The 26,119-nt window shown below is 37.8% G+C and overlaps 1 protein-coding gene across 3 annotated transcripts in view; it reads right to left on the reverse strand.

The window, feature by feature from the left end:
* The window catches only part of AK5 (adenylate kinase 5), a 259,777-nt gene that overhangs the window by 226,821 nt on the left and 6,837 nt on the right, over window positions 1–26,119 (reverse strand). For 2 of the 3 annotated variants that reach the window (XM_043878032.1, XM_043878031.1), the window contains exons 3-5: window positions 21,229–21,396; window positions 17,129–17,298; window positions 16,919–17,032 (exon numbers count right to left, since the gene is read on the reverse strand). In XM_043878032.1, coding sequence (XP_043733967.1) covers window positions 16,919–17,032; window positions 17,129–17,298; window positions 21,229–21,396 — 452 coding nt within the window. The remainder of the gene's footprint in view (window positions 1–16,918; window positions 17,033–17,128; window positions 17,299–21,228; window positions 21,397–26,119) is intronic. The other variant, XM_043878033.1, reaches the window with a different exon arrangement.

The raw sequence follows: 26,119 nt of genomic DNA on the forward strand, positions 1-26,119 counted from the left end.
CCTCAAGATGGTTATTGATGCACTTTGACCAACCTTGGAATACTGAACTATCCTTTGTAGTTTCTTTGTACTCTATGCACACCTTTTCAATATTTCTTTATTAAAAACTACTCTGTTTAGCCTGTTTGCATGTTCTATGTCTTTCCTGTTGGAATCTGACACAGAAATCTAATGAATTAACAGTTATTAATTTAAGGTACTATAAGTTCTATACAAATATGACAGTAAGATATTTTGCTCAACAAGATGAGAGAAGAGAGAAACTTTAAGACTTGGGATCCTAAGGGAAGGGGTCCAGAGGAGGGTGAAATTTGACAAACAGTAAAAAATGACTATCAGGGAAAGACAGATAATGAGGGAACAAGGGCAAAATGTGTTCCAGAGGTGGTAAGACAAGGCAGGTTCGGCTCAGATCACATGGCCCTGGGCAGCGAATTCACAGAGACACAAGAACCTTAGGACACTAATATTGAGAACACAGCTTGTGTGAAATTCCTCTCATTGTAAGGAAATTCTCTTCCCTCAAGAAAGTATGACATTATTGAGATAACTGTGGGTATGCTCTAATTTCAGAACTTCAGTATTATTAGCAACAGCCGACTTGCTCCATAACTATGGCAACATGCTGTGGCTGAGAACCTTTGCTGTGTGCTGTTAAACACTAAATCAATTTGCATTTTAGTGTGCTTAACAATCAGCTTTGCAGAAGATTTTTAACTTGTTAATTTGCAGATTCTTGGGTTCCACCCACGAGAAATTCTAATTCGGTAATTCTGTGAAGTGACTTGAACAATGCACTTTGTTTTTTTTTTTTTGACAAGGCACATACCTGATTCTGACACAAACCATACAGGGAGAAACAAGTTTGTGGACAATAACTGCCATTAAAGGCTTTCATCCAGAAGAGTGAAATGATGACAGTGGTCATTTAGAAATATTAATCTGGCCACAGGACACAGGACAGACTGGATGCAGAGAGAATAAGGACAAGAAAGGTGGGAAAGAGAAGAAGGCATGAAAAGACCAGAAGGAAAGGAAATGAAGGGAAGGGACAGAATGAGCAAAGTGAAGAATGATCAGGAATTCACTTACTGTCACGGTATAGTGGTTCAGCACATGCCAGCAAGTTTTTTTGACATTTTCTTTTTTTAAAAAATGTTGTTGTTTAGTCGCTAAGTCACATCCAATTCTTTTGTGACCCTGTGAACTGTAGCCTGCCAGACTCTTCTGTTCATGGGATTTCCCAGGCAAGAATACTGGAGTGGGTTGCCATTTCCTTCTCCAGGGGATCTTCCCAACCCAGGGACTGAGCCAACGTCTCCAGCATTGGCAGTCGGATTCTTTACCACTGTGCCACCTGGGAAGCCCATTTAAAAAAAATAGTGGGTTCTAATTTCCTGCTTCTTAAATATGGGCCAGACTTAATGATTCATTTCTAAAACATAGAAAGTGATAGATGTGAGGCATGACCTTTGAAGCCAGGTTAGAAAACGTGACAGGGCTTCCTCTGGCTCTCCTGGGTGACATGCCTTTGGAACCCAGAGCTGCTGTGAAGTCCAGTCACCCTGAGATCTCCATGTGATGGAATACAAAAAGATGCTTGAGGAACTCCAGCTGTTCCAGACCCGTTATCTGAATTCTCTTCCCAAACCAAGTATCAGACACATTAGTAAAGAATTCCAACCACCATTTAAATGCAACGACCCAAGAGATGTTGAGTCAAAAGCAACCAACTGAGCAGTTTTTGATTTCCTGATCCATAGGAAGCATGCAAAATTATAAATGCTGTTGGTTTAAGCCACTAAGTATTGGGTGATTTGTTATGCAGAACAGTACCTAATTTACACAGCAAAGTCAACAATGACATAGATTTTCTCTTTATATAAAATTTGGAAATTGTCTTTTGACTTTAGGGAAATTATAAAAATCTCACCAGCCTTTTAACTTTAATGGTCTTTTGTAGTCACAGCGCATTGCAATAAAAATAAATGAATCACCGAGTCATATAATCTCAATTTCAAAACCTAATTATTAAATAATTATAAGCAAGCTTCAAGTCATTTGTTCCAGGGGGAAAACATCCACATTTCCTTTAATATTTTGCATAAGAGTGCTATTGCTTAGAAAGAAAAAACTGTGTAATTAAAATTAAATCACTCTCCTTTAGAAGCAAATCAGATTTGTCTCCCTTAGGAACAGCAAATCAAATTATGAGTCTGTCAGATCAATTCACTATGCAAGTAGGATGACAGCCTTCTGAGGACTGATTTTCTTTTATTGCTAAGCATTTTTAAAAATATATTTCTCTAGTTGAGAATTTCTCATATATCCAAACTCACTCAAACTCAGTCTATTTTTAGACTCCTTTTAAATGGCAAAGGTGAAGCTAAATCACAGATCCTAGAGGAAATCACAACTAGAAAAAGAAAAACATTTTAAACTGTCGTGTGTACCTGCTCCAGCAGGTCTCACCCTCTTTTATCCCATAGTGCATGATAAATGGAATTCACAAGAGTGGTGTCTGCTCCTGGGCCATTTCTGACCCTTGGAAGCACAATTCCTGCAGTCTTTTTTCTCTCACTCAAGAAGCCTGAAGGAATGCAAATGAGTAAGACTGACATTATTATAAGAATAATCTTGGGTGATTACTTTATTTAAAATAAATATTCCTAAGCAGTGGTGAAAGGTAGGGTATCTTGAGGGTGATTTAAAGTCCCCTCCACATTACCTCCTTCACTTGACCACTCACTCTACTACAACCCAAGTGAAAATGCTTCAGTGTCTGTTTTTACTAAGTATCAACACTTTAACTGGGCTTCCCAGATGGTGCTAGTGGTAAAGAACCCACCTGCCAATGCATGAGACATAAGAGATGCCAGTTCGATCCCTGGGTCAGGAAGATCCCCTGGAGGAGGGCATGACAACCCACTCCAGTATACCTGCCTGGAGAATCCCATGGACAGAGGAGCCTGGCGGGCTACAGTTCATGGGCTTGCAAAGAGTTGGACATGACTGAAGTGACTTAGCACGCAGTACTTTAACAATGAACATCACACTTAAAAACAAACCATGGTGAACTGCTACTTTAAACAAGAGTTTGAATTTGCATTAAAGAAGCCATTACTTCAGTTATTCTGCTAAAGATCTCTGATGAAGCAGACATACTTCATCCCCTAGTCTCTGATTCCTCAAGCAGGATGGAAGCATCCCAGAAGATGGCTCAAGATGGTGAACTGGAGTGCAGGAAGAAAGATTAGACAACCAGTTTAAATCGATTGCTTAAATTTGACAAGTGGGAGAAATTAAGCTTCATAAATATTTAATATATAGACTGACAGTGTGGCTCCCACGAAGTCAGATAGCCATATGTCGCCTATGGAGGGACTATATGTCTTTGTGAGGTGTGTGTGTGTGTGTGTGTGTGTGTGAGACGAAACAACAATTAAAAGCAGTCACAACTGAGGCGAGGGAATGACCATGAGGAGGATCATGGCACTATGAGGCACAGACGCCAGTGCCTTCTAAGGGCCAGGATGGTGATGCAGAGGCAAGCTACCTGCTGGGGTGGGAGTCGGGGACTGCTACGAACTGAGAAGCGCCCGTGTTGTCTCGTGCCAGCAGAGCTACCTAGATATAGGAATATGGACTGGGAGCTACAAACCTCCACGTTTTCAGACAAAGCAGAAGCAAGCTTTTCAATATGCAATCTTCCAATTTTAGAATTTGATGCACTTAAAAAAAATTGTGTGAAGCCCTTGATTCAGCCTGAGCGCTTCCGGTTTGTGGTCTCAAGTTGACAGAAAGCTAATGGTTTTGAATATCTGTATCCCCTCCCTAGGAATCTTAACTCTGACTTCACTTGCCGGTGGTTTGGGGCAAGTTACTTAACTTGTCTGAACTTCAGTTTCCTTACCTACCATAACACTAATATTTATTTTCCAACCAACAAACATCTAATGGAACTTGATATACTAAAGGCATGTGCTAACTTAGGGCAGGGATGGGGGTCATGGGGTGACAGTGGTAAGAAAGGAAGAAGAATGGAAGGAGGTTTACAGCGTAAATGAGACAAAGAACGGAGTAGACTCCTGTCTGTGGGGAGAGACAGACAGATATACATACAAAAGCAAACACTAATTCCATAAAGATCAGTTGAGCACTAAGAAGAATTGGTTAGAAAAAAGGTAGCACGTTCATAATAGTAGCAAAATTAAAGCTAACAAAAAATGTATAAGCACTATAACACTTTACTTATTGAAGAACGTGAAACAAGACTTGAATGAATGGAGTGATAAGGCAATGTTCATAGATGAGAAAATAGCTCTCCAAACATTAGTCTCTATATAATATAATCTACGTTGAAATTCAAATAAAAATCTCTACAGTTTTTAACGAGGCTGACAAGTTGATTCTAAAATCCATAAAGAAAAATAAATGGATAAGTGTAGCCAACTTAGAACAGAAGAAGGATGTCCTCCAAGCATGAGGGTATAATTTAGAGTTCCTATAATTGAACTGAGGTCTCCTGTGCTGCGGGCAGAGTCTTTACCATATGAGCCACAGGGGAAGCTCCAACTGAAATCATGATATTGATGCAGCAATACCTTAACAGACAAAACAAATGAGGAGAGAAGCCATGTAGCAGACCCAAGTCTACATAGGAAGAAATCATTTCAGTAAGAAAAAGATGCACTAGTCAGCACATGATTTTTGGAACACTGGATACATTTTTCATTTTCATTTAAAACATAAAATAAAATTCTATCTCTACTCACACTATGTACAACAATTAATGCAGATAGAATAAATACTTGGACCTTCTAAACAAAACTAAAAATAGCTAGAAAAATATAGAATATTTTTGAGACTATAGGGAATGCTTTCTTAAGATCTAAATGCAAAAGCCAAAAGGAAAATAATAACAAATTTACCATATTAAAATGTAAAACTTCCATAGGACAAAAGATAGGACATGATTCTGTATATTTTTTAATCATGATTCAGAAAAAGTGGAGGAAAATATGATCAAGATATATAACAAAGAATTAGTGTCATGAAAGTCCAAATCACTAGTTAAAAGCTCAAGTAACCCAAAGGACCAAGGTCATGTTTAGACAATTCTAAAAAGAGGAGATGTATATGGTCAGTAAGTACAGTTTTTCAGATTTTCTAGTTCACTAGTAGTTGGGAGAATACAAATTAAAACACCAATATAGAAACATTTCTAATTTATCAACTAACCTAAAATAAAATTTGAAACTAAGTATTGGTGAGATCAAGAAAATATGAAAGAAGTAATCACAAATTTATATAATCAAATTTTAATAATGTATTAACAAAAATTAAAATATAGACCTAAAGCCACACACACACACACACACACACACACACACACATACACACACACAGACTTTCCTCTGCCCTAGAAAGCCCATTTCTAGAACTATTCCTGAGAGATCTTTTTGAGATATGCAAAGGAAAATGTTTCTAAGAATGCTGATCACAGTGCTCTTGGTAACTGCAGTAATTATAAAAGCAACCAGAAATTCCACTACTAAAATATGATGTATTTATAGAATATAACATCATTAAACAGTTATAAGAGTGAGCTTGATCTATATGTACCAAAACAGATCTCAAAGACAGAATGCATGAGGAAAAACAGCAAGTTATAGGATGATATAAACAGCACTGGGGAAATTGCAGGAGCAGGTCACTGCAAGAATAGAAAGCAGTCCAGAGTGGTGTGGAAAGTGCATGTACATACATAAAATTGGAGAATTAGCTGGGGTCAAAGAGTTGAATATATTGTTAATTACTGTCATTTAAAAAAAAATAGATTTAGTGTAAATGGTCCACCTTCATTTTCAATAATAGCACCTCAGAATTCTTGGTTTCAGCTTTACTGTGTGGTTAATGAATCCTCAGTACAGAAATCAAGTTTTTTTTCGCCCCACTCCTAGCTCATGGAATATGAAATTCTATAACCTTTAAAAACCACCTTGCATTGGTTCTGACTGTGGACTCCAAACTGTCTATTGAAATCTTGGCTATGCAGTGAGTTTGGTTGGTGATGAAAAGATCTGAGATTTCCCATTCTTGCCTATCTTGATTCCTTTCCCCTCTCCAGTCTGTTATCTCTTTCCAACAATCAGGCCAAAGGTAAGCATAGTTATCTCAAATTGGAAGGAACTAGCATAAAATGCAAGGAGAACCTGGGCTACACCATGGCGACAAGGAGAGTCTCCATTTCCTGCTTCAAACGGCAGGTCTGAGGGCTGGACGAGGGCAGGCAATGTGGGCTGAGGAGGAAGAGCAGGAAGGAGAGATGGGGCCACATATGTCGTTTGTGATGGAAAGTGCTGGCTGTCTCTCAAACCTGTTTTCCCTGCTTCCATAATAACAGCTCTGAAGCCAGGCCCATGACTGACCATGTGACTCCATGTCCCAACCTTCCTTGCAGTTAGGATGTAGCCACGTGATCGAAGTTCTCATCAATGGACGGTGAGAAGTGGTGGTGTGCTGCCTTGGGGTCTGGGACATAAGCAGTTGAACACGGACCTCCTCCACTCTACTGCCTCTTTCAACCATTTGGAGGTAACCGTGGCAGCGACCTAGTGACCTAGCTTTCACCACACAGTTGTCAACCATGTCCCAGTGCAATAGTTAAAAAAGCATGCTCTCGAGACCCATGGGGATTGCCCTTGGGTGAGTGAGGCCCTTTTAGGGGAGAATACAGGTCAAAACTATTCTCATACTAATGCTGAGAAACTGTGCCTTTTTGCTTTCATTCTCCAACAAATGTACAGGAGTTTCCCAGTGGCTACAGGAAGTGTGTTATCATAGCAGTGGGACTGCAAAAGCAGATATAAGAACCCAGCTCTATTTTATCAAGCTACAATTTTAAGAGATTTTCAGAAATGGAAAGCAATGCTTCTCATATCACTATTTTTTTTTTAATTTTGGAAAATATGATTATTTTTCACAAAAATGTGTTAACCTGCATGGATTTATTGTTATTTTAAAATGGCTTAATATTTAAAGATTTCAGTTTTAATTTCTCAAATGCTAAATATCAACAGATACAGTCCATGTAAATGAAAGCTTTTTGAATTCATTAAGAATTTTTAAAAGTGTTAAAGGGTCTTAAGCAAACCAAAACAAACCAAAACAAATAAAAAAATGAGAACCACTGCTTTAGGGGCTGGAGGAATAATAACTTGGAAAAAACCTGCATCTGTGAATGAATGTGAAGAATAAAGCTGTGAATGAATGAAGACCCTCTTTCACGGAAAGGCTGTCACATACAAGAGAAATAAGGTTGTATTGTGCCATCATGTCTTTTAATTATAGCAAATATAGAAATAGAAAGATGAGTAGGACACTACTATATCAAAAACTAAAATATATGGAATTGGTTTTCTTGGTCAGTAAAGGCACAGATATTTTAGACTGGAAGTTGATGACCCTTGTGATGCCATCGCAAAATAATTGGAGTCACTACTGTGATAACTTCAAAGGCAGACCACATTCCTATGGAGCCCACGGCTAAAGAAGAAAATGCTAAAAAGAGCTAGAATGTTAGTGTGTGTTCACTGTTCTCTGTTGAGTTTCACAACATATAAATAGAAATAGATAAGCCTAAGAAAGTACTGACTGTACAGAGCTTCTCCATCTTCGGCTGCAAAGAATATAATCAATCTGATTTTGGTACTGACCATCTGGTGATATCCATGTGTAGAACTATCTCTTGTGTTGTTGGAAGAGGGTGTTTGCTATGACTAGTCAGCAAAAACAAGACCAGGAGCTGACTGTGGCTTAAATCATGAACTCCTTATTACAAAATTCAGACTTAAATTGAAGAAAGTAGGGAAAACCACTAGACCATTCAGGTATGACCTAAATCAAATGCCTTATGATTATACAGTGGAAGTGAGAAATAGATTCAGGGGATGAGATCTGATAGAGTGCCTGAAGAACTATGTACGGAGGTTTATAACATTGTACAGGAGGTAGTAATCAAAATTATCCCCAAGAAGAATGCAAAAAGGCAAAATGGTTGTCTGAGGAGGCCTTACAAATAGCTGAGAAAAGGAGAGAAGTGAAAGGTAAAGGAGAAAATGAAAGAGATATCCATCTAAATTCAGAGGCTTCCCAAGTGATCAGTGTAAAGAAATAGAGGAAACCAATAGAATGGGAAAGACTAGAGATCTCTTCAAGAAAATTAGAGATACCAAGGGAACATTTCATGCAAAGATGGGCACAGTAAAGGGCAGAAATGGTATGGACCTAACAGAAGCAGAAGATATTAAAAAGAGGTGGCAAGAATACACTGAAGAACTGTACAAAAAAGATCTTAATGACACAGATAACCATGATGGTGTGATCACCCACCTAGAGCCAGACATCCTAGAATGCGAAGTCAGGTGGGCCTTAGGAAGCATCACTACGAACAAAGCTAGTAGAGGTGATGGAATGCCGGTTGAGCTATTTCAAATCCTAAAAGATGATGCCATGAAAGTGCTGAACTCAATATGCCAGAAAATTTGGAAAACTCAGCAGTGGACACGGGACTAGAAAAGGTCAGTTTTCATTCCAATCCCAAAGAAAGGCAATGCCAAAGAATGTTCAAACTATTTCACCATAGAACTCATTTCGCCCGCTAGCAAAATAATGCTGAAAATTCTCCAAGTTAGGCTTCAACAGTACTTAAATGGAGAACTTCCAGAAGTTCAAGCTGGATTTAAAAAAGGCAGAGGAACCAGAGATGAAATTGACAACATCCGTTGGATCAGAGAAAAAGCAAGAGAATTCCAGAAAAACATCAACTTCTGCTTCACTGACGACGTTAAAGCCTTTGACTGTGTGGGTCACAACAAACTGTGGAAAATTCTTCAAGAGGCTGAAATATCAGACCACCTTATCTGCCTCCTGAGAAATCTGTATGCAGGTCAAGAAGCAACACTTAGAACCGGACATGGAACAGACTGGTTCCAAATTGGGAAAGGAGTATGTTTGGCTGTATACTATCACCTGGCTTATTTAACTTATATGCAGAATACATCATATGAAAAGCTGGGCTGGATGAAGCACAAGCTGGAGTCAAGATTGCCGGGAGAAATATCAATAACCTCCCATACGCACATGACACCACCCTACGGCAGAAAGCGAAGAGGAACTAAAGAGCCTCTTGATGAAAGTGAAAGAGGAGAGTTTAAAAGCTAGCTTAAAACTTGCCATTCAAAAAAAGAAGATCATGGCATCTGGTCCCATCTTTTCACAGCAAATAGATGGGGAAACAATGGAAACAGTGAGAGACTTTATTTTCCTGGGTTCCAGAATCACTGCATATGGTAACTGCAGCCATGAAATTAAAAGATGCTTGCTCCTTGGAAGAAAAGCTATGAGAGAGCATGTTTTTTTTTTTTGTTTTTTTTTTTTACGGATTAAAGGTTTTTTTTTTTTTTATTAGTTGGAGGCTAATTACTTCACAACATTTCAGTGGGTTTTGTCATACATTGCTATGAATCAGCCATAGATTTACACGTATTCCCCATCCCGATCCCCCCTCCCACCTCCCTCTCCACTCGATTCCTCTGGGTCTTCCCAGTGTACCAGGCCCGAGCACTTGTCTCATGCATCCCACCTGGGCTGGTGATCTGTTTCACCATAGATAGTATACATGCTGTTCTTTTGAAACATCCCACCCTCACCTTCTCCCACAGAGTTCAAAAGTCTGTTCTGTATTTCTGTGTCTCTTTTTCTGTTTTGCATATAGGGTTATCGTTACCATCTTTCTAAATTCCATATATATGTGTTAGTATGCTGTAATGTTCTTTATCTTTCTGGCTTACTTCACTCTGTATAAGGGGCTCCAGTTTCATCCATCTCATTAGGACTGGTTCAAATGAATTCTTTTTGACGGCTGAGTAATATTCCATGGTGTATATGTACCACAGCTTCCTTATCCATTCATCTGCTGATGGGCATCTAGGTTGCTTCCATGTCCTGGCTATTATAAACAGTGCTGCGATGAACATTGGGGTGCACGTGTCTCTTTCAGATCTGGTTTCCTCAGTGTGTATGCCCAGAAGTGGGATTGCTGGGTCATATGGCAGTTCTATTTCCAGTTTTTTAAGGAATCTCCACACTGTTTTCCATAGTGGCTGTACTAGTTTGCATTCCCACCAACAGTGTAAGAGGGTTCCCTTTTCTCCACACCCTCTCCAGCATTTATTGCTTGTAGACTTTTGGATAGCAGCCATCCTGACTGGTATGTAATGGTACCTCATTGTGGTTTTGATTTGCATTTCTCTAATAATGAGTGATGTTGAGCACCTTTTCATGTGTTTGTTAGCCATCTGTATGTCTTCTTTGGAGAAATGTCTGTTTAGTTCTCTGGCCCATTTTTTGATTGGGTCATTTATTTTTCTGGAATTGAGCTGCAGGAGTTGCTTATATATTTTTGAGATTAATCCTTTGTCTGTTTCTTCATTTGCTATTATTTTCTCCCAATCTGACGGCTGTCTTTTCACCTTACCTATAGTTTCCTTTGTAGTGCAAAAGCTTTTAAGTTTCATTAGATCCCATTTGTTTAGTTTTGCTTTTATTTCCAATATTCTGGGAGGTGGGTCATAGAGGATCTTGCTGTGATTTATGTCGGAGATTGTTTTGCCTATGTTCTCCTCTAGGAGTTTTATAGTTTCTGGTCTTACATTTAGATCTTTAATCCATTTTGAGTTTATTTTTGTGTATGGTGTTAGAAAGTGTTCTAGTTTCATTCTTTTGCAAGTGGTTGACCAGTTTTCCCAGCACCACTTGTTAAAGAGGTTGTCTTTTTTCCATTGTATATCCTTGCCTCCTTTGTCAAAGATAAGGTGTCCATAGGTTCGTGGATTTATCTCTGGGCTTTCTATTCTGTTCCATTGGTCTATATTTTTGTCTATGTGCCAGTACCACACTGTCTTGATGACTGTGGCTTTGTAGTAGAGTCTGAGAGAGCATGTTAAAAGCATTTTAAAAAGCAGAGACAATACTTTGCTGACAAAGGTCTATCTAGTCAAAGCTATGATTTTTCCAGTAGTCATGTATGGATGTGAGAGTTGGACAATAAAAAAACTAAGTGCCAAAGAATTGATGCTTTTGAACCGTGGTACTGGAGAAGGCAACAGAGAGTTGTTTGAGATTCCCTTGGACAGCAAGGAGATCAAACCAGTCAATCCTAAAGGAAATCAATCTGAATATTCATTGGAAGGACTGATGCTGAAGCTGAAGCTCCAATACTTTGACCACCTACTTTAAAGAATTGACTGACTGAAAAAGAGCTGATGCTGGGAAATATTGAAGGCAGTAGGAGAAGGGAATGACAGAGGATGAGATGGTTGGATGGCATCACCGACTCGACAGACATGAGTTTGAGCAAGCTCCAAGAGTTGGTGATGGACAGGGAATCCTGGTGTGTTGCAGTCCATGGGGTCACAAAGAGTTGGACATGACTGAGTGACTGAACTGACTGAAGAAAGTACTGACCAATTTGCAAGCAGAAAAAGAGAAAAGAAAGCATCCAGTAATTTAAGACCTCACAAGATTGAAAAAGGCAACTACTTCCATACCACTAGACAACAGGAGACATGGCTATTGTTGCTAAAGGACTCCCAGTAACAACAACCTCCTTCCAAAAATAGGGACCCACCCCTGAGGCAAAACAGAGACTAAGGATGTTACCTTTCTGCCCAAGCCTGTTGTTGTATATGGTCTCAAGTAACTGCCATGAAAATGAGAAAACAAACAAAGCAACTTAATATCTACATCCAGAATAAAACTTTGAATGTAGTTACAGGTACAGAAGCAAAAAGGGCAGGAACCCATCAAATTTTTGAGAAAATGGTTTTTACCAAAGCAACTATCAGCCTAGTCAAAAAAAGCTTGTGGATTTTTCACACTTAAAATAGCTCCTAAAGAGGGCATGAAGTGAAAGTGAAGTCGCTCAGTCGTGTCCGACTCTTTGCGACCCCATGGACGGTAGCCTACCAGGCTCTGCTGTCCATGGGATTTTCCAGGCAAGAATACTGGAGTGGGCTGCCATTTCCTTCTCCAGGGAAACAGGGCATAGTCTCCAACAAATTATTTTGATGCGACCAGGCAGAAAATAGACAATACAGAGAACTTCTCATAGGGCCATGGACCTCAGAAGAGAACAGGCAAAGAGTTACTCACTGAGAGAGAACACAGTTAGTGATGGGCCAGCCCAGCAAATAACTCCACTCTCAAGGCAAGGACCCTTGGCAATCCCTGCCTCAAAGGATTTATTTGCTGTGGTTCAGGGACTACCATTTACATTGTCCAAATTCCCTTTCCTGAGTAGCAGACTTTATTTCACTTCTTCTGGTCTTGCTCCTCCACTGTTTATTGCTAGCAGGGAGGTTAGATAACTTGATGTTTACAGGTGACCATGATGAAGAGTCCAATTTGGATGGAATGGAGAGAACTGAATATCAAGTAGAGATTCTTGAATTTTGGACTAGATGATGGGGATCTGGGCTGTTTTCTTTGGGGAGTGAGTGAGTACATTCTGTGTGGGAAGAAGGGAACATGCAGACATTTGGATGGTTGGAGGGGCAAACTTGCAAAGAAGCTGATAATCAGTTCTTAAACCCTTTCACAGTCATAGAACTGGACTATATTTCCCGGGCTGCCTTGCAATTACAACACATCTAAATTCTCAACGTCATGTGAGCAGAAGTGATGGATACCGCTTCGCAAATCTGGCTCTTCAGACCTTCACATTCCCTTCTCCTTACATGCCAGCTGGAACCCATATGTGATGGCAACCCTGCTTTGACCATACAGACGATGACATGTCCTAGGAGGTGGCAGAACAACAACTTGGAGCAAACCTAAATGATCCCAAGGAGAAAAGCTGTTCAGCCAATCTGGACTGTCTTCATTGATATTATTCTCTATAAGAAAAAAAAATACACTTCTTTGATCACTTAAGTGTTAGGTCTTTTTGTTACAATGGTCTTACCATCACTAGTATATATAGATGATGTCAGAAATCCATCTCGTCTTATGCCCTGGACTTGGGAGGAAGTCTTGGGGGAAACTACCTGCATGTGTGTTTATTCATGCTCACATGTGCAGTAAAGAAAAAAAAAGCTGGTTAAAAATAAACTTTGAAGAGTATGATAAAATAAAAATATATACTTAGTGTTTGTCCCTGACTCCTAGCCCAGAGTTTCTAAAACACTTAGAATTTCCTGAGTAACAGCAGTGTCTTTTGTTGTTCATAATTAGCACCTGCTGACTACTCTTGAGACTAGGCTAATGAGGTGACTCAGGGCGGGGCCCTAGATAGCATTATGATGGTGGCTGGTTGGCAGAAAGACCTAACATGAGACGAAAAGGTGGAACTCTCTGCCCCGCCCCCCGGTTTCTAGGAACAGGAAGGGATTTGAGACCGGCTTATAAAAACTCTCCAGCAATGACGTTTGGGGAGCTCTTGTCTTGGTGAACACATGCATGTGCCGGAAGGGTCGTGCACCCACAGCAAGGTCTCCACCACCAACCCCATGCATCGCCTTACGCATCTCTTCTGTTTGGCTGTTCCTGAGTTATGTTCTTTGTAATAAACTGGTCAATGTAAGTAAAGCATTCTCCTTATTTCTGTGGGTCAGCCCAGTGAGTTACCAAACTTGAAGAGGATGTTGTAGAAATCTCCAAATTTACAGCTGGGTGGACAGAATATAGGGGCCTCTCGGACTTTTGAATGATGTCTGAAGTGGTGGGCAGTCACGTGGGACTGAGCCTGAACTTGTAGGGTCTGCATTGACTCTGGATATTTAGTGTCAGAGTTGAATTCAATTCTTGGACATCTAGTTGGTGTCAGAGGATTGGAGAATTGGTGTGGAAACTTGCCACAAATTTGGTGTCAGAAATGGCACCAGAAAAAAGACACCCCAGGAGATTAAGCCTACATAGGGTGTGGAGTGATAGGGGCTGACTCTAACACTTGCTCTACCTAAACACTGCAGCTTGCCTCTGTCTCTCTGACCTCCTGCAGGTTGGCAGCAGTAGCACCAACCTCAGGCACCACTGGACTGCCAGCAGGAGGCAAGAACCTGGTACAGTGCCAACCTAAGAAAGTGTTACCTTGGACTTTTCTAGCCTCAGAAGTGTGGGTGAGAACAGTAAATGCACTGCTTATCCTACAGATATCAGACCATCTTATGGAACTTGACAACACATGTCCCCAAACTGATACTGTGACCTTTCACCTGCTGTTGTGAATGATCATCACTCAAGCCCAGGCTCTAGAAGACATAGCTGCTGGACAGTCATGCATTTCTGCCCCTTCCGCACCACCTGCCCTGCTGCAAGCAACACTAGGAAGAATTCCAGTGTTCTGTGACATCACTTTAGGTTTCTGTGCCTGAACTAGGCCCAAGCTGGGGATAGCAGACATATGTTAAACTGAATGAGAAGCTGAGGTTTTGATTTACATTGGGCTGAGCTTTTTATTTTATTTTTTTCAATTAAAATTTTTTTCTGGCTTTATTGAGATATAATTGTGGACAGGGTTTTTTAATACCTGAAAATGATACTATCTGTCAGTATTTTAAAGTGAGCAGGAAAACTATAGGACCTGCCTGTTTAGGATCTTGTATAGGATCCAGGGAAGAAGCGAGAGACACATAGCATATTTGAAAGGCAATAGACAAAGCAAATCATGTAGTTTTCTGCTTGTAGTTGCCAAGTGCATTTTATTCAATGTATAATATGGATCAGGTTTGGGTGTGAACTCCTGCCTACTTGGCTATCATGCTTCCACCATAACCATGAATCAATGGAATGGCTGGTGAGGTCCCTGTTTTCAACAGCAATATCATTTGGCAGCAATAGAAACAACAGAAATTTGATTTTTTCCTAAAGTTTTTCCCTCTTCAAGGCCAGAGCAATTAGAACTAAATTCTTAAGCTCAGTAAGCATCAGAGATTCTGAAGGGAGAAATATGATCAGAAGAGAAAAATATTCCAGGACAATACACATCCCCAAAACAGTTAATGTGAGTATTCAAAGGTGGGCTTCCCAGGGAGCTCAGTGGTAAAGATTCCACCTGCCAATGCAGGAGATGCAGGAGACACAGGTTGGGAAGATGCCCTGGAGAAAGGAATGGCAACCCACTCCAGTATTCTTGCCTGAGAAATCCCATGGACAGAGGTGCATGGTGGGCTACAGTCCATGTAGACTGAGTGACTGAGCGCGTGCACACACACACACACACACACCCCTTCAAAGGCAAGTTTCACGAAGCTATCTTCTGGCCTTGAAACTGTCTAACTCCAGACTTCTTTTATATGAGACATAAATTGACAACTTCTTTCACTCGTCCTCTTTGATATAATATCTGTCATATATTAAAAGCTTCTCTAAATAAGCAAAAGATAAACAACTTTGTAGAAAAATAGGCAAAGGAAAGCAGGTATTCACACAAGGAAGAAATACAAATGGTCAATAAGTATCTGAAAAACTACTTAACCTCAGTAATAACTAAAGAAATATAAATATAAAAATAAAATACTGTTTCTTACTTATCAGGGTGGCAAAATTTTTAAATATAAATTATATCTGGTTGGAAAGGGTCTGGGGAAATATATTGTTATTCACCATCAATGGGACTATAACTTGGAAAAGTCTTTTTGGAAAACAGTTGGGAAATAGCTATGAAAATTAAAACTGCATTTGCATATGAGCATGGACACATATCAATGTAAAAAGTGTGTAAAAGTGCAATGTGTAGGAAATGGCTTGGAAAGATATATAATAAGCTTAATGGTATTTCTATTTCTCAGGAGAGGACAGACAGTGGAATGGAAGAAGAATATTAATGGAAATTCGCTTTTTACACCAAGACTTAAAATTTGCTGTGTGTGTGTGTTAGTCAGTTGTGTCTGACTTTTTGAGACCCCATGGATTGTAGCCCACCAGGAACTTCCGTCCATGGAATTTTCCAGGCAAGAATACTGGAGTGGGTAGCCATTCCCTTCTCCAGGGGGTCTTCTTGACCCAGGGACCAAACCCAGGTCTCCTGCATTGCATTCTTTACCATCTAAGCCACCAGGGAAGCCCTAATAATTGTTATTTTTGTAATTAAAGTTTTTGAATGAAAAATTAGTCACACTAGCTTTTCAAAGTCAAATAGTTAAATATATAAGGAAACAAAATATTTTAATTGATTTATTTCCCTTTAAAATAGGTTGTTGAGTATTGAGCAGGCATAGTCTGCTCGAATTTAAGTAAGTTTTGGAAAACTGAACCATAAACCATACCTTGTTATAGGTAGGGTGATATTTTACATCCCTGGGCAGTACTGATCATGGTTTGATTAAAAAAAAAAAAAATTAATTAACTTATTTGGCCACACCGAATAAGTCTTAATTGCAGCACATGGGATCCTTGATCTTGGTTTCTGCATGCAGGATCTATTTAGTTACAGAATATGGGATGCAGTTCCCTAACCAGAGATTGAAACCAGTCCTCCTGCATTGGGAATGTGGAGTCTTAGCCACTGGACCACCAGAGAAATCCCTAAACAAGGCTTGTTTTAAGCAATTAAAGATTAAAAATACAACCTTATGGAAAGTATTTTGAAATAAGGCTAGAGAGATTTTCATTTTTAAATAAAAAATCATGAACTCTATTATTAGTTATCTTTTCTTCTTGGCAGAGTCTGTTTTCAATTTTTAAGCACGTGTGCCAAAGAAATGGCCTTCTGCCAACCCAAATTTATGTCCTTGTTCATTTTCAGGCCAAATTCATTCCAAATAACAGCAAGTTTTTCAAGAAATGTATATATTTTTAATATCAAAGATTTAAACCAAAAAAAAAAGTTATTTAAAATATAAAGAGACAGTCTTACTTGGTCCTCAAAAGATAGAGCCTGAGCGACGTCTCTCGGAAATCCATCAATAACAATGCCCACTTCATCAGGCATTTGCATCAATTTTTGTTTTATCTCTGTAATTGTTGTTTCCTTTTTTTTAAGAAAAAAGATGAAAAACCACAGTTAAACTTACACTGACAACTAGTAGAAGAATTTTTGCAGAACAGAAGCAAATTATAACAGTACCTGTGGGGCCAGTTCTCCAGTTGTAATTATTTTGGCGATAAGACTCCATTTCCTATTGCTGCTGGTACTGTGGATCTTCTTCCTTAATAATTCTCCCACTGAAATGTACTGAAATCCATAACGTTCTGCGATTTTCAAACTCTGAGTACCCTTTCCACTTCCTGGACCACCTGTCATTCAAAACAAGCAAAACTGTGACCTTCTGATACAATAAGAAATCCCTTTTTATACAGCTATTGTCTTCATCTTGAGATGAAGAGTTTAGACCAGCAACCAGTGTGGAAACTATTCTACTTGTTTGTGACATTCTCAGAGCTACCTCTGAATGCAGAGAAAGTGTGGATTTTGTCAAGGAAAGGGTAGAACTGTCATGATCAACTTATTAAATGGAAGAGACCTTTTTTCCTTCACCAATTTCAGTAAACAACTAATTTTAAAAGTTGAATAATGCAACTGAAACCGCTTCCATTTTTTTCTGTGTAAGCTCTAACACTTTTATCCTCTGTAATAAAAAAAAATCTGTGAGATATAAAAGACAATGATCAAAATGACAGAAATGTATTACACACCAATAGAGTTCAAGTGCAGTTTTGTGAAATGTAAAAATTAGTTTTAACCAAAAGCACAGCAATATTGACATGGCTTCTTTAAATTTTTCTTTGAACTGTCCAAGCATCTCTTTGTCTTATTGCCTTTAAATTCAAAAGAAGTTTGATGAAATAAATACGAAGAGTGAATGGAAGAGATCTTTAAGGTAGAACAATTTCACAGAACTCATGATAATTTTGATTTTGTGACACATTAGTATGAAATAATATTTTGCAACACAGATCAATACCAATAATTGGGAACTGCTATTTATTTTTTTAAAACATAGCACCTAAATAATTATAAAATATATGCCTCAAATTTTATTTCCAAATATTATAATATCTTAGTTAATTTATATTTTTAGACAACCTAGATTAATTGGAATCTAAAGTCTGGGTAAATTTCAAAATAATGCACATAACAATCATCCCACTCTGATTTGTTATTTGTTGGCAATTATACAAATAAAATATTTTCAAATACTTAATTATAAATTATTGAGTGTAGACAGAATATTTTTAAAATATGCAATTAACTATTTTTGGTAATATTCACTGAAATATAATTCCAATTTGTTAAACCATATTGAAAATAAAAATTCAGTAAAAAAGTGAGTTGATGGTCTCTTTATTAATTCCATTTACCAATTTTTTTGGGGGTAGAAATCATTCTACATATCATTATTTAGTACATTTAAAAAAAATTCTTGTTGCAAATAACATAAGCAAAAAAAAAAAACGGTGTTTGTTTCACTTTGCTTTGGATTTTGTAGGACAATTCTGAGTGAGCCAACTTGGTTGGCCAGGGCTTATTTTCTTTAAAAAATGTTTAACATCCAGAAGTCTAAGATCAGCTAGTATACTGAGATCCTTTTCTTAACCTCAATCCCAAATACCATTCCTCGTAAAACTGGCTTTTGTCTTTTCATTGCCTCATTAAACTTAGAAATTTATTGACATTTTTGACATTTTCTTGCTAAGAAGCTCTAAATCCAATCCTATTAGACTTGCCATTAAACTACCGTTAATATTATATTAAATTCATTACTGCCAAATGAAAAGCAAGTTTTGGTCTCAAACATTCATAGCTGCTTTTGGCCTATTAAATAATGGGCAAACCATGGACTGGCTCGAAAAAAAATAAATACATGACAACATTGTCAACTAAGTCAGACTAATTTGACCCCTGAAGAATGAAAGTTATCTTTCATAAACTACACTTTTACACCTTTCTTAATCTTATGATCTCATAAGTCATCAAATTAAGACACCACAAGTTTCACTGAATTAAAAAAAAATTCAAACATGCTAAGAAAGTTATGGCACCTTCAAGAAAAAATAGCTTTTTGTCAACTAATGGAGGCAACAGTAGACAACAAAAAATATGATTAGCATAATTGACAGAGAATAGCATTAATATATTGGATGAATTTGATTACTGAAGCATCATAACAAATTAATCTTATTTTCTTCTCCCTGAAACCAGAATAAGTTTAATTTGCTACATTTATTTAATTCCACTACTTATAAATACTAGGATCCATCTTACTCTTAGATTTTACAATTATGCTTACATAAGAAAGATTCATTAACAACTGTGCCAAGAAGGCTAGCTTTAAAAAAATTTTTTTGTATTGTCAGAAGGGAAATTTTGCTTATTTAGATGTGGGTATCTATACTCCCCCACTCTTTGTCAGGATGGAACCAATAAAAATTTGTAAGGTTCAGGTACAATTATTTTATAATTCCTCAAAAGTCATAAAATTGTCCCAATTTTCTCAGACAACCTAAGGTTCAATTCTTTTCTTCTGTTATCTCAGTCCTCTAAAAGTTATTTCCACTCACTGGTTCTGTTTCATTCTTATAACACATAAAATGTTATAACACATTGTGTAAGTCTAAAACCAAAATCACACCCTTGGGAAACTAGATGATGTTATTCAGTAAAAAAGAACTGTGAAGTGGATGAGATTTGAGCATTTGTATCTTCTCCACAGATCTTAGTTTACTGAAATATTTTAATCACTTTCATATAAAATTCACAGTGTACAAAAAATTCATATACATGCACTATTTTTACAACAGCAACTTGTATTACACCCTTTTCATGAACAATCAAGTTTTCATTTGTTTATCCTGATAATAATCACCAATACTGTATTAACAACAAGAAAAACAAAACTGAGAGAAAATCTCATTATAAAATGATGAAATAATTTCCAACAATTCTTTACCTCTAGCTTTATCTTTTAGTAAAGCATTTCCTTGTCTTCTAGGTAAGAGCTCCAAAATTTTAAGCACATACACAAAAATTCCAGTTTCAAGAATAGATAGAAATTTATGGCATAATAGTTAGTGGCTGCCATAAACCATGAGAATATTTTGACATTTTGGAAAACTGATTTCTGTACTCTCATCCTACAATTATTATAACAATCCAGGGCTAAATATATTTGCAACTTTATTTTCATTACACTTGAAGATGCACAAATGTCCCTCCTGCTAGTTTGGTAACTTGAGTTCTTTTTCTTATGTTTATTGGCATGTTTTTTCTCAGTTGCCATCATCATTACATCTTTTGGGAACAGTATTTCTTTGCTTGGGGGCTGTATACATGTGGTCTTTGGCTAACAATTACTGACTAGAATAGCTTTGAATATCTCACACTAGATTTTTGCTTTTGGTCATCTTTGGGAAAGCTGAGTCAAATTGGAAAGTGAGACAATGATTACAAATGTTTCATGTTCACAGGTCTCTTCATAATTCTACAGCTTTTGAGGAAGCTAGAATTGCAAGGGTGGTAAAAAATGCATGTTGTAAAATTACTTAAGACATTTTCAATATCAATTCCTTGTGAAATGGCATCAGACTGATACTTTCATATTCAACATAAGATTCACAGTGGTGATTTAAAAATTTAACTATTATCCTTGTTATATTCATTAATACTCAGATGTTACTTGCTGCGTAAAACATTGTTCTATCAGATTTGCTTGTCTAATAATATCAAACTTAGATTTTATTGTAGGTACCAGTATGTCATAAGGAAGATTCATTTATATGAATCTTTACCAACATATTATTATTATTTATTTTTTTGCTCAAAAGTTAATAGTCAGTAAAAATTCAATTTGTTGAGTTAAAGGGGAAAAAACCACATCATGTTAGAACACTTCTAATAGATGCAATTACCTATGTTAAAAGGTAAGCAGATAAAAACCACAAGACAACAAATCTTGAAGAGGTCACTCATTTTCAATGACCTAGAATTTCTACGACATTGTAATGAGATTCTATAAAAGTGCAATAGGCATTAAATATAACAATATCTTCTATTGAAAATGATGCTAAAAATATGTCTATCTACCGTCTCTCGAGTTTTTGTTTTCTATTCTATTTATTATCCAACTAAGTATTTGCAAATATGGTGCATAGTTGACATAATTTTTGAAATATAAACATATAAACAAAGAGAGCAATAATATGAGAATTTTGCTTTCTGCCTCATACCTATGACAAGAATGATTTTTGGTCGAGGTCTAGTAGGATCAAAGACCTCATACTCCTCAATTAGCTCTGCAGTCTCAGAAAGGTCTGTGTCACTTTCTATGGAGAATTGATGGATTGGAGGGAGCCGATCATACCGCCGATAAGGAAAGTTTGAATTTTCAGGCATTACTGCAAAAGAGTAAGATAACTTTGAAACGGAAAAAAAAAAAGCACAATAAAACATTTTATGCACTTAACCAATTCTAGTTGAAGAAATTTTAACAGTAAATGATTCTAATTGTTTTCAACTGAGAGTAGATTCCTATCCCCTTAAGTGGTCAGCAAACTTTTCCTTAAAGGGTCGGATAGTCTCCACTTGGGGCTCTGAGGGACATAGAGTCTCATACTACAATTATCAATAGTTAGGAAAACAGTCTTAGACAATAAGTAAACAAATGTGCTTATGTGCTTGTGTTCCAATTAAACTTTGTTTATAAACAACAAGCAGTAAGCCAGACTTGGCCCTCGGTTCATAGGCTGCCAACTTAGGCCCTAGAGGAACCTTCTTAGGTTTGCCCAATCTTGCTTGGTAGTTCACGTATATCCTGTTCTCCGAAAATGGTGCTCCCTAGAGTCGTGTACTGCATACCTTTACAACTTTCTCAACCATATGCAGCTGCCCATGGAGGTAATGCTAACATTGTTTCATTTATCCATAAATATAGATATGCAGTCACTATGATTCAGGTACTATGATGTCATTCCGTGAAACAGCTAGGTGGCATAATGCACAAAAACTTAAGGTATTGTTATAAGGCAGAGAGTAGCAAACATTTTCTACATTTGGAACATCTTTCATTGTCATTTAACTTTACTTTCCCAATACTTATTATCTTTAATCTCCTTGATTTAAAAATGTGACTATGAAGATTTAAATTTACATCTACAATAGCAACAAATATTTGCTATTTATTGTTAGACATGTTAGTGTGCTGAGGATGGCTCAGTAGAAGAATAAAATAAGATGTAATCCTGTCCTCACAGAGCTTACAATATAGAGCTTACATGCTTATATTTGGTAGCAGTGTGTATACCAGGTTCGTTAAGTTCTAAAGTGAATATCTCTATGGTAAACACCATAGGAGTTCAATGAATGAGTAGGTCCATCTGGGCTGGAGTGGTATAAAAGAACTTGAAAAGGAGGTAGGACTTGAACTTTGAAAGACTAGAACAGGTGATGAAATGTAGAAAGCATTTCTCAGTTGGGAGAAATAAAATACAAGACTTAAGAGTCGGAAATACAAATGACATATTCAAATAGACCAGAGGACAGAGCTGGCAAGCCCAAGTCAGGCAGATGGCCTCAACCAGCTATTGATATTTGATTCATAGATCCTTCCTTCTTCATCATGGGCTGGTATTCAAGGAGGCAAAGAGAAGCTGTAACTACCCCAAAGGCAACAGCACAAAGGAGACGGAAAGTCACCTGGCCTTCCATGAGAAATCTGGTTAAGAGCATTACTGGATTTTAGCATGGCATAATGCTCACATCTCCCCAGGGGATGTTGATCAGGCAGAACTTTTCATTTTCTGTTCATACAATAAATGAGGTCATTGACTACTGACTCATGGGACTCACTTTAATTACAAGAAAAGAGTGAGGTTGTCTACAGATGACAGTGGGTATTCTTTAGAAAATTCTGGGAAGGGCTATGTCAGTAAAGGCACTAACAATATTATCCTGTTCTGCTTTGAAATTGAATTGCTTCATCCAACACAGGGCAACACTTTAAGCATTATCCTTGACTATTTTCTTCCCTCATTCTTCACATCTGTTCCCATAGACTTACCTCTAAAACATATCCGAAATGCACAGTTTTTTTTTTCTCTGTCTCCACTACCACAACTCTTCCCCAAACTACCATCATTTACCCAGACTACTGAAATAGACCTCTACTGGTTGCTTGCTTTCATACTTGGCCCAAAGTCCATTGCTTGAAATACTCTTTCCTTACTGATCCCATGGCTAGCTGCTTCTTGTCACTCACATTTCAGTTTAAATGTCACCTCCTATAAGAGGACTTTACTGACATTTTAATCTGGGGCAGCCACCCAGTTAGTTTCAAGGACATCACCCCTTATAATAATGCTCTGCATAGCACATACCTCTTCACTATCTGAGAGGCCTCTAATTCATTCGCTGTTTGTCCTCTCCCATTAGAAAAAGTTCCATGACAGCAAACAACTTAGCACGAACATGAAGAAAAGCCAGAAGATGGGTAGGTAGTGTGTGGTCACAATGTGGAGGACTTTAATCACCAGGGTAAGGGTTTCAGCTTCACTCTGGTAGAAACCCAGTGGAGGCTTTTTGGGGGGTAGAGGGATGACATAATGAAATATGAAATATGTTTTTCAGGAAAATAAATCTGGTGATGGTTAGAATGGATTTGAGTAGGGAAAAACTAGGAGCAGAAAGAGTGCAGCTAGGAGGCTGTTAAAGTAATTCACACAAGAGAAGTGAGGGCTTAGGTAAGAGGGGAAGTAGGGGATATGGAAATGAGTGGCTGGATATGAAGGACATGATCTGGATTAGGATATGGGGTTCTCAGATGGTGCTAGTGGTAAAGAAGCTGCCTGCCAATGCAGGAGACATAAGTTCAGTCCCTGGGTTGGGAAGATCCCCTGGAGGAGGGTATGGCAATTCCCTCCCATATTCTTGCCTGGAGAATCCCACGGACAGAGGAGTTGGTGGGCTACAGTCCAAAGGGTCGCACAGTTTGGACATGACTGAAGTGACTTAGCACGCACACACGCATGAGAGATCAGTGAAGGTGATTGTTCAAAAACAACTGCCAGGTGTCAAGCCTAAAAGATAGGGAACACACTGCATTTCATACTGTATCTTCCTGCCCTCTCTTAAATGCTCCAGAAATACTGGGCTTCTCTCCTTCCTGTCTTTATCCTGGCCTCTCCTTCTATATCAGGTATTTCTGTTCTCTGTTCCTTAGTACACTCTCAATCTCCTCCATCCTTTTCTATCTGACACCTACACAGCTTTCTGTCTCTTATATTAGCATATCAGTTCTTCTAGGAAGCCTGCCTTGAATCTAGCCCAGGATGGATCCATCGGCCTTGTTAATATCAGTTATGTAGCATATGGTATTTCCTATAGCATTCACTGTGCTTCTAATTATATATTTAATGCCTGGCTTCATCCTACACTGTGAGTTTCATGAGGGCATGTGCCACATTTGTTCTTTCTTGGAGGCTCCACAACCTCAGTCTTAAAAACGTGTCTGACACATAGCAGTACTCAATACATGGTTATTTTATAGCTCAACTGACTCATTGACTGACTCCATGGAAATCAGAAAAGGAGGGTCATTTTGAAGCAAATATGATACGTTCAGTTTTTGACATGTTGAGTAAACATGACAATGAGATATTCCAAAAGAAAAGTTCTGTGGACATTTGGAGCTATGGGACTAAAACTCTTTAATTTATGAGCAATCATTTGTTTAGTTGTACATACACTGCAAAAAAATGGATGCTCATCTCACATTTATAGTACATTTTAAAGAACCATCAGCTAATAATTTATCCTTGTTTTATCATATTTTTACTTAGAAAAGTAAGTTGCTTAAAAATTATTAAAATGTTTTATTTCACAGAATAATTTTTCATGATAATTATATATTAGCATAGCTCTGTCAATATTTCAGCAAAAATGCACAAATCACTTTTTATTTCTAGAAATAATAACAACACTTTAAGTTACAGGGAAGTTAGCAATACTGTTGATTTTTAACAATATATTCTATAAATCACAGTTAAAAATCTACAAAGCACAAACTTGTACAGCATTTCATAAAATAAAATTTTATTATTACAGGAGTCATCAGTTTAGAAACTATTTTCTGCCTTTTAGGCTATGTTCTAGATATCAGACAGTGTGATGCAGCATTCTTGTTACCATAGTATGTGAAAGCTTTTATTTGATGATTAAGCAAAAGATTTCTAAGTGGGAATTCTGGTAAAGTGTCAGTAGGTATGGAGAGTCTAAAATTAACAAGCAATTTCAATTTTAATGAAAGTTAAACCTACATTTTCCATTCCTATTGTAGCTCATCCTGCTAATCGAGAGTTCCAAAATGGTCATCAGTGGGTCCAATGTAGCCCCATAGACGTGCTTTGTTCATCCTGATGTGTTTCCAAAATTTGTGCTTAACTGCCTTTAGACAATGACTGCTCCCTCTAGTCTTGTTCTCCAGTTTCACCATAGTCCCCACCATTGTCTATTACATACTTGGCCTGCCTGGCTTCTATATATAATGAAGACAAGTAGTAGTATAAAATAGAAGTATTCAGATTTCATTTTGTTACAAAACAGTAGTTTATACAACCAGTCTGAGAGTAGCTTTTCGATTAGGTGAATGTCAAATCCTCTTAGACTTACTTTTGAAAGCATAAACATATCATAGACTAAATCCAGTAACACTTAAGGTTTGTAGTGCTTTAAGGTTTAAAAAGAAGTTCCCCATATTTGTCACTTGATTTAACAAGGGCAGAGGGCATGTATTTAACATTGAGCCAGATTCAAATATATTATGACATTCTGGGAAGGAAAGTAGCCCTTTGGGGAAGGTGTATGAACCCTTCAAGCTCACAGAAATATCATTGTGTTCCCTTAAGCAGTAATTTCCTAAGTGGTCTGCCACTGTGATAAATGCCTACAGGTGCTCTTTTGAACAATGAAGCCTAAATGACCTAGAGGAGCTCCTGCATGGACAGGGAAGTCTTCTCCTCTCTGGAGATATTTCTGAGACAATAGCATTTCTGCCTTTTCTCCTTGCTTAAAGATTAATACAGTATGACTCCTCCCCATGTTCAAATAAAATTTAAGGGGGTCAAG

The sequence above is a fragment of the Cervus elaphus genome, chromosome 20, assembly GCF_910594005.1.
Source record: "Cervus elaphus chromosome 20, mCerEla1.1, whole genome shotgun sequence".
NCBI lineage: Eukaryota > Metazoa > Chordata > Mammalia > Artiodactyla > Cervidae > Cervus > Cervus elaphus.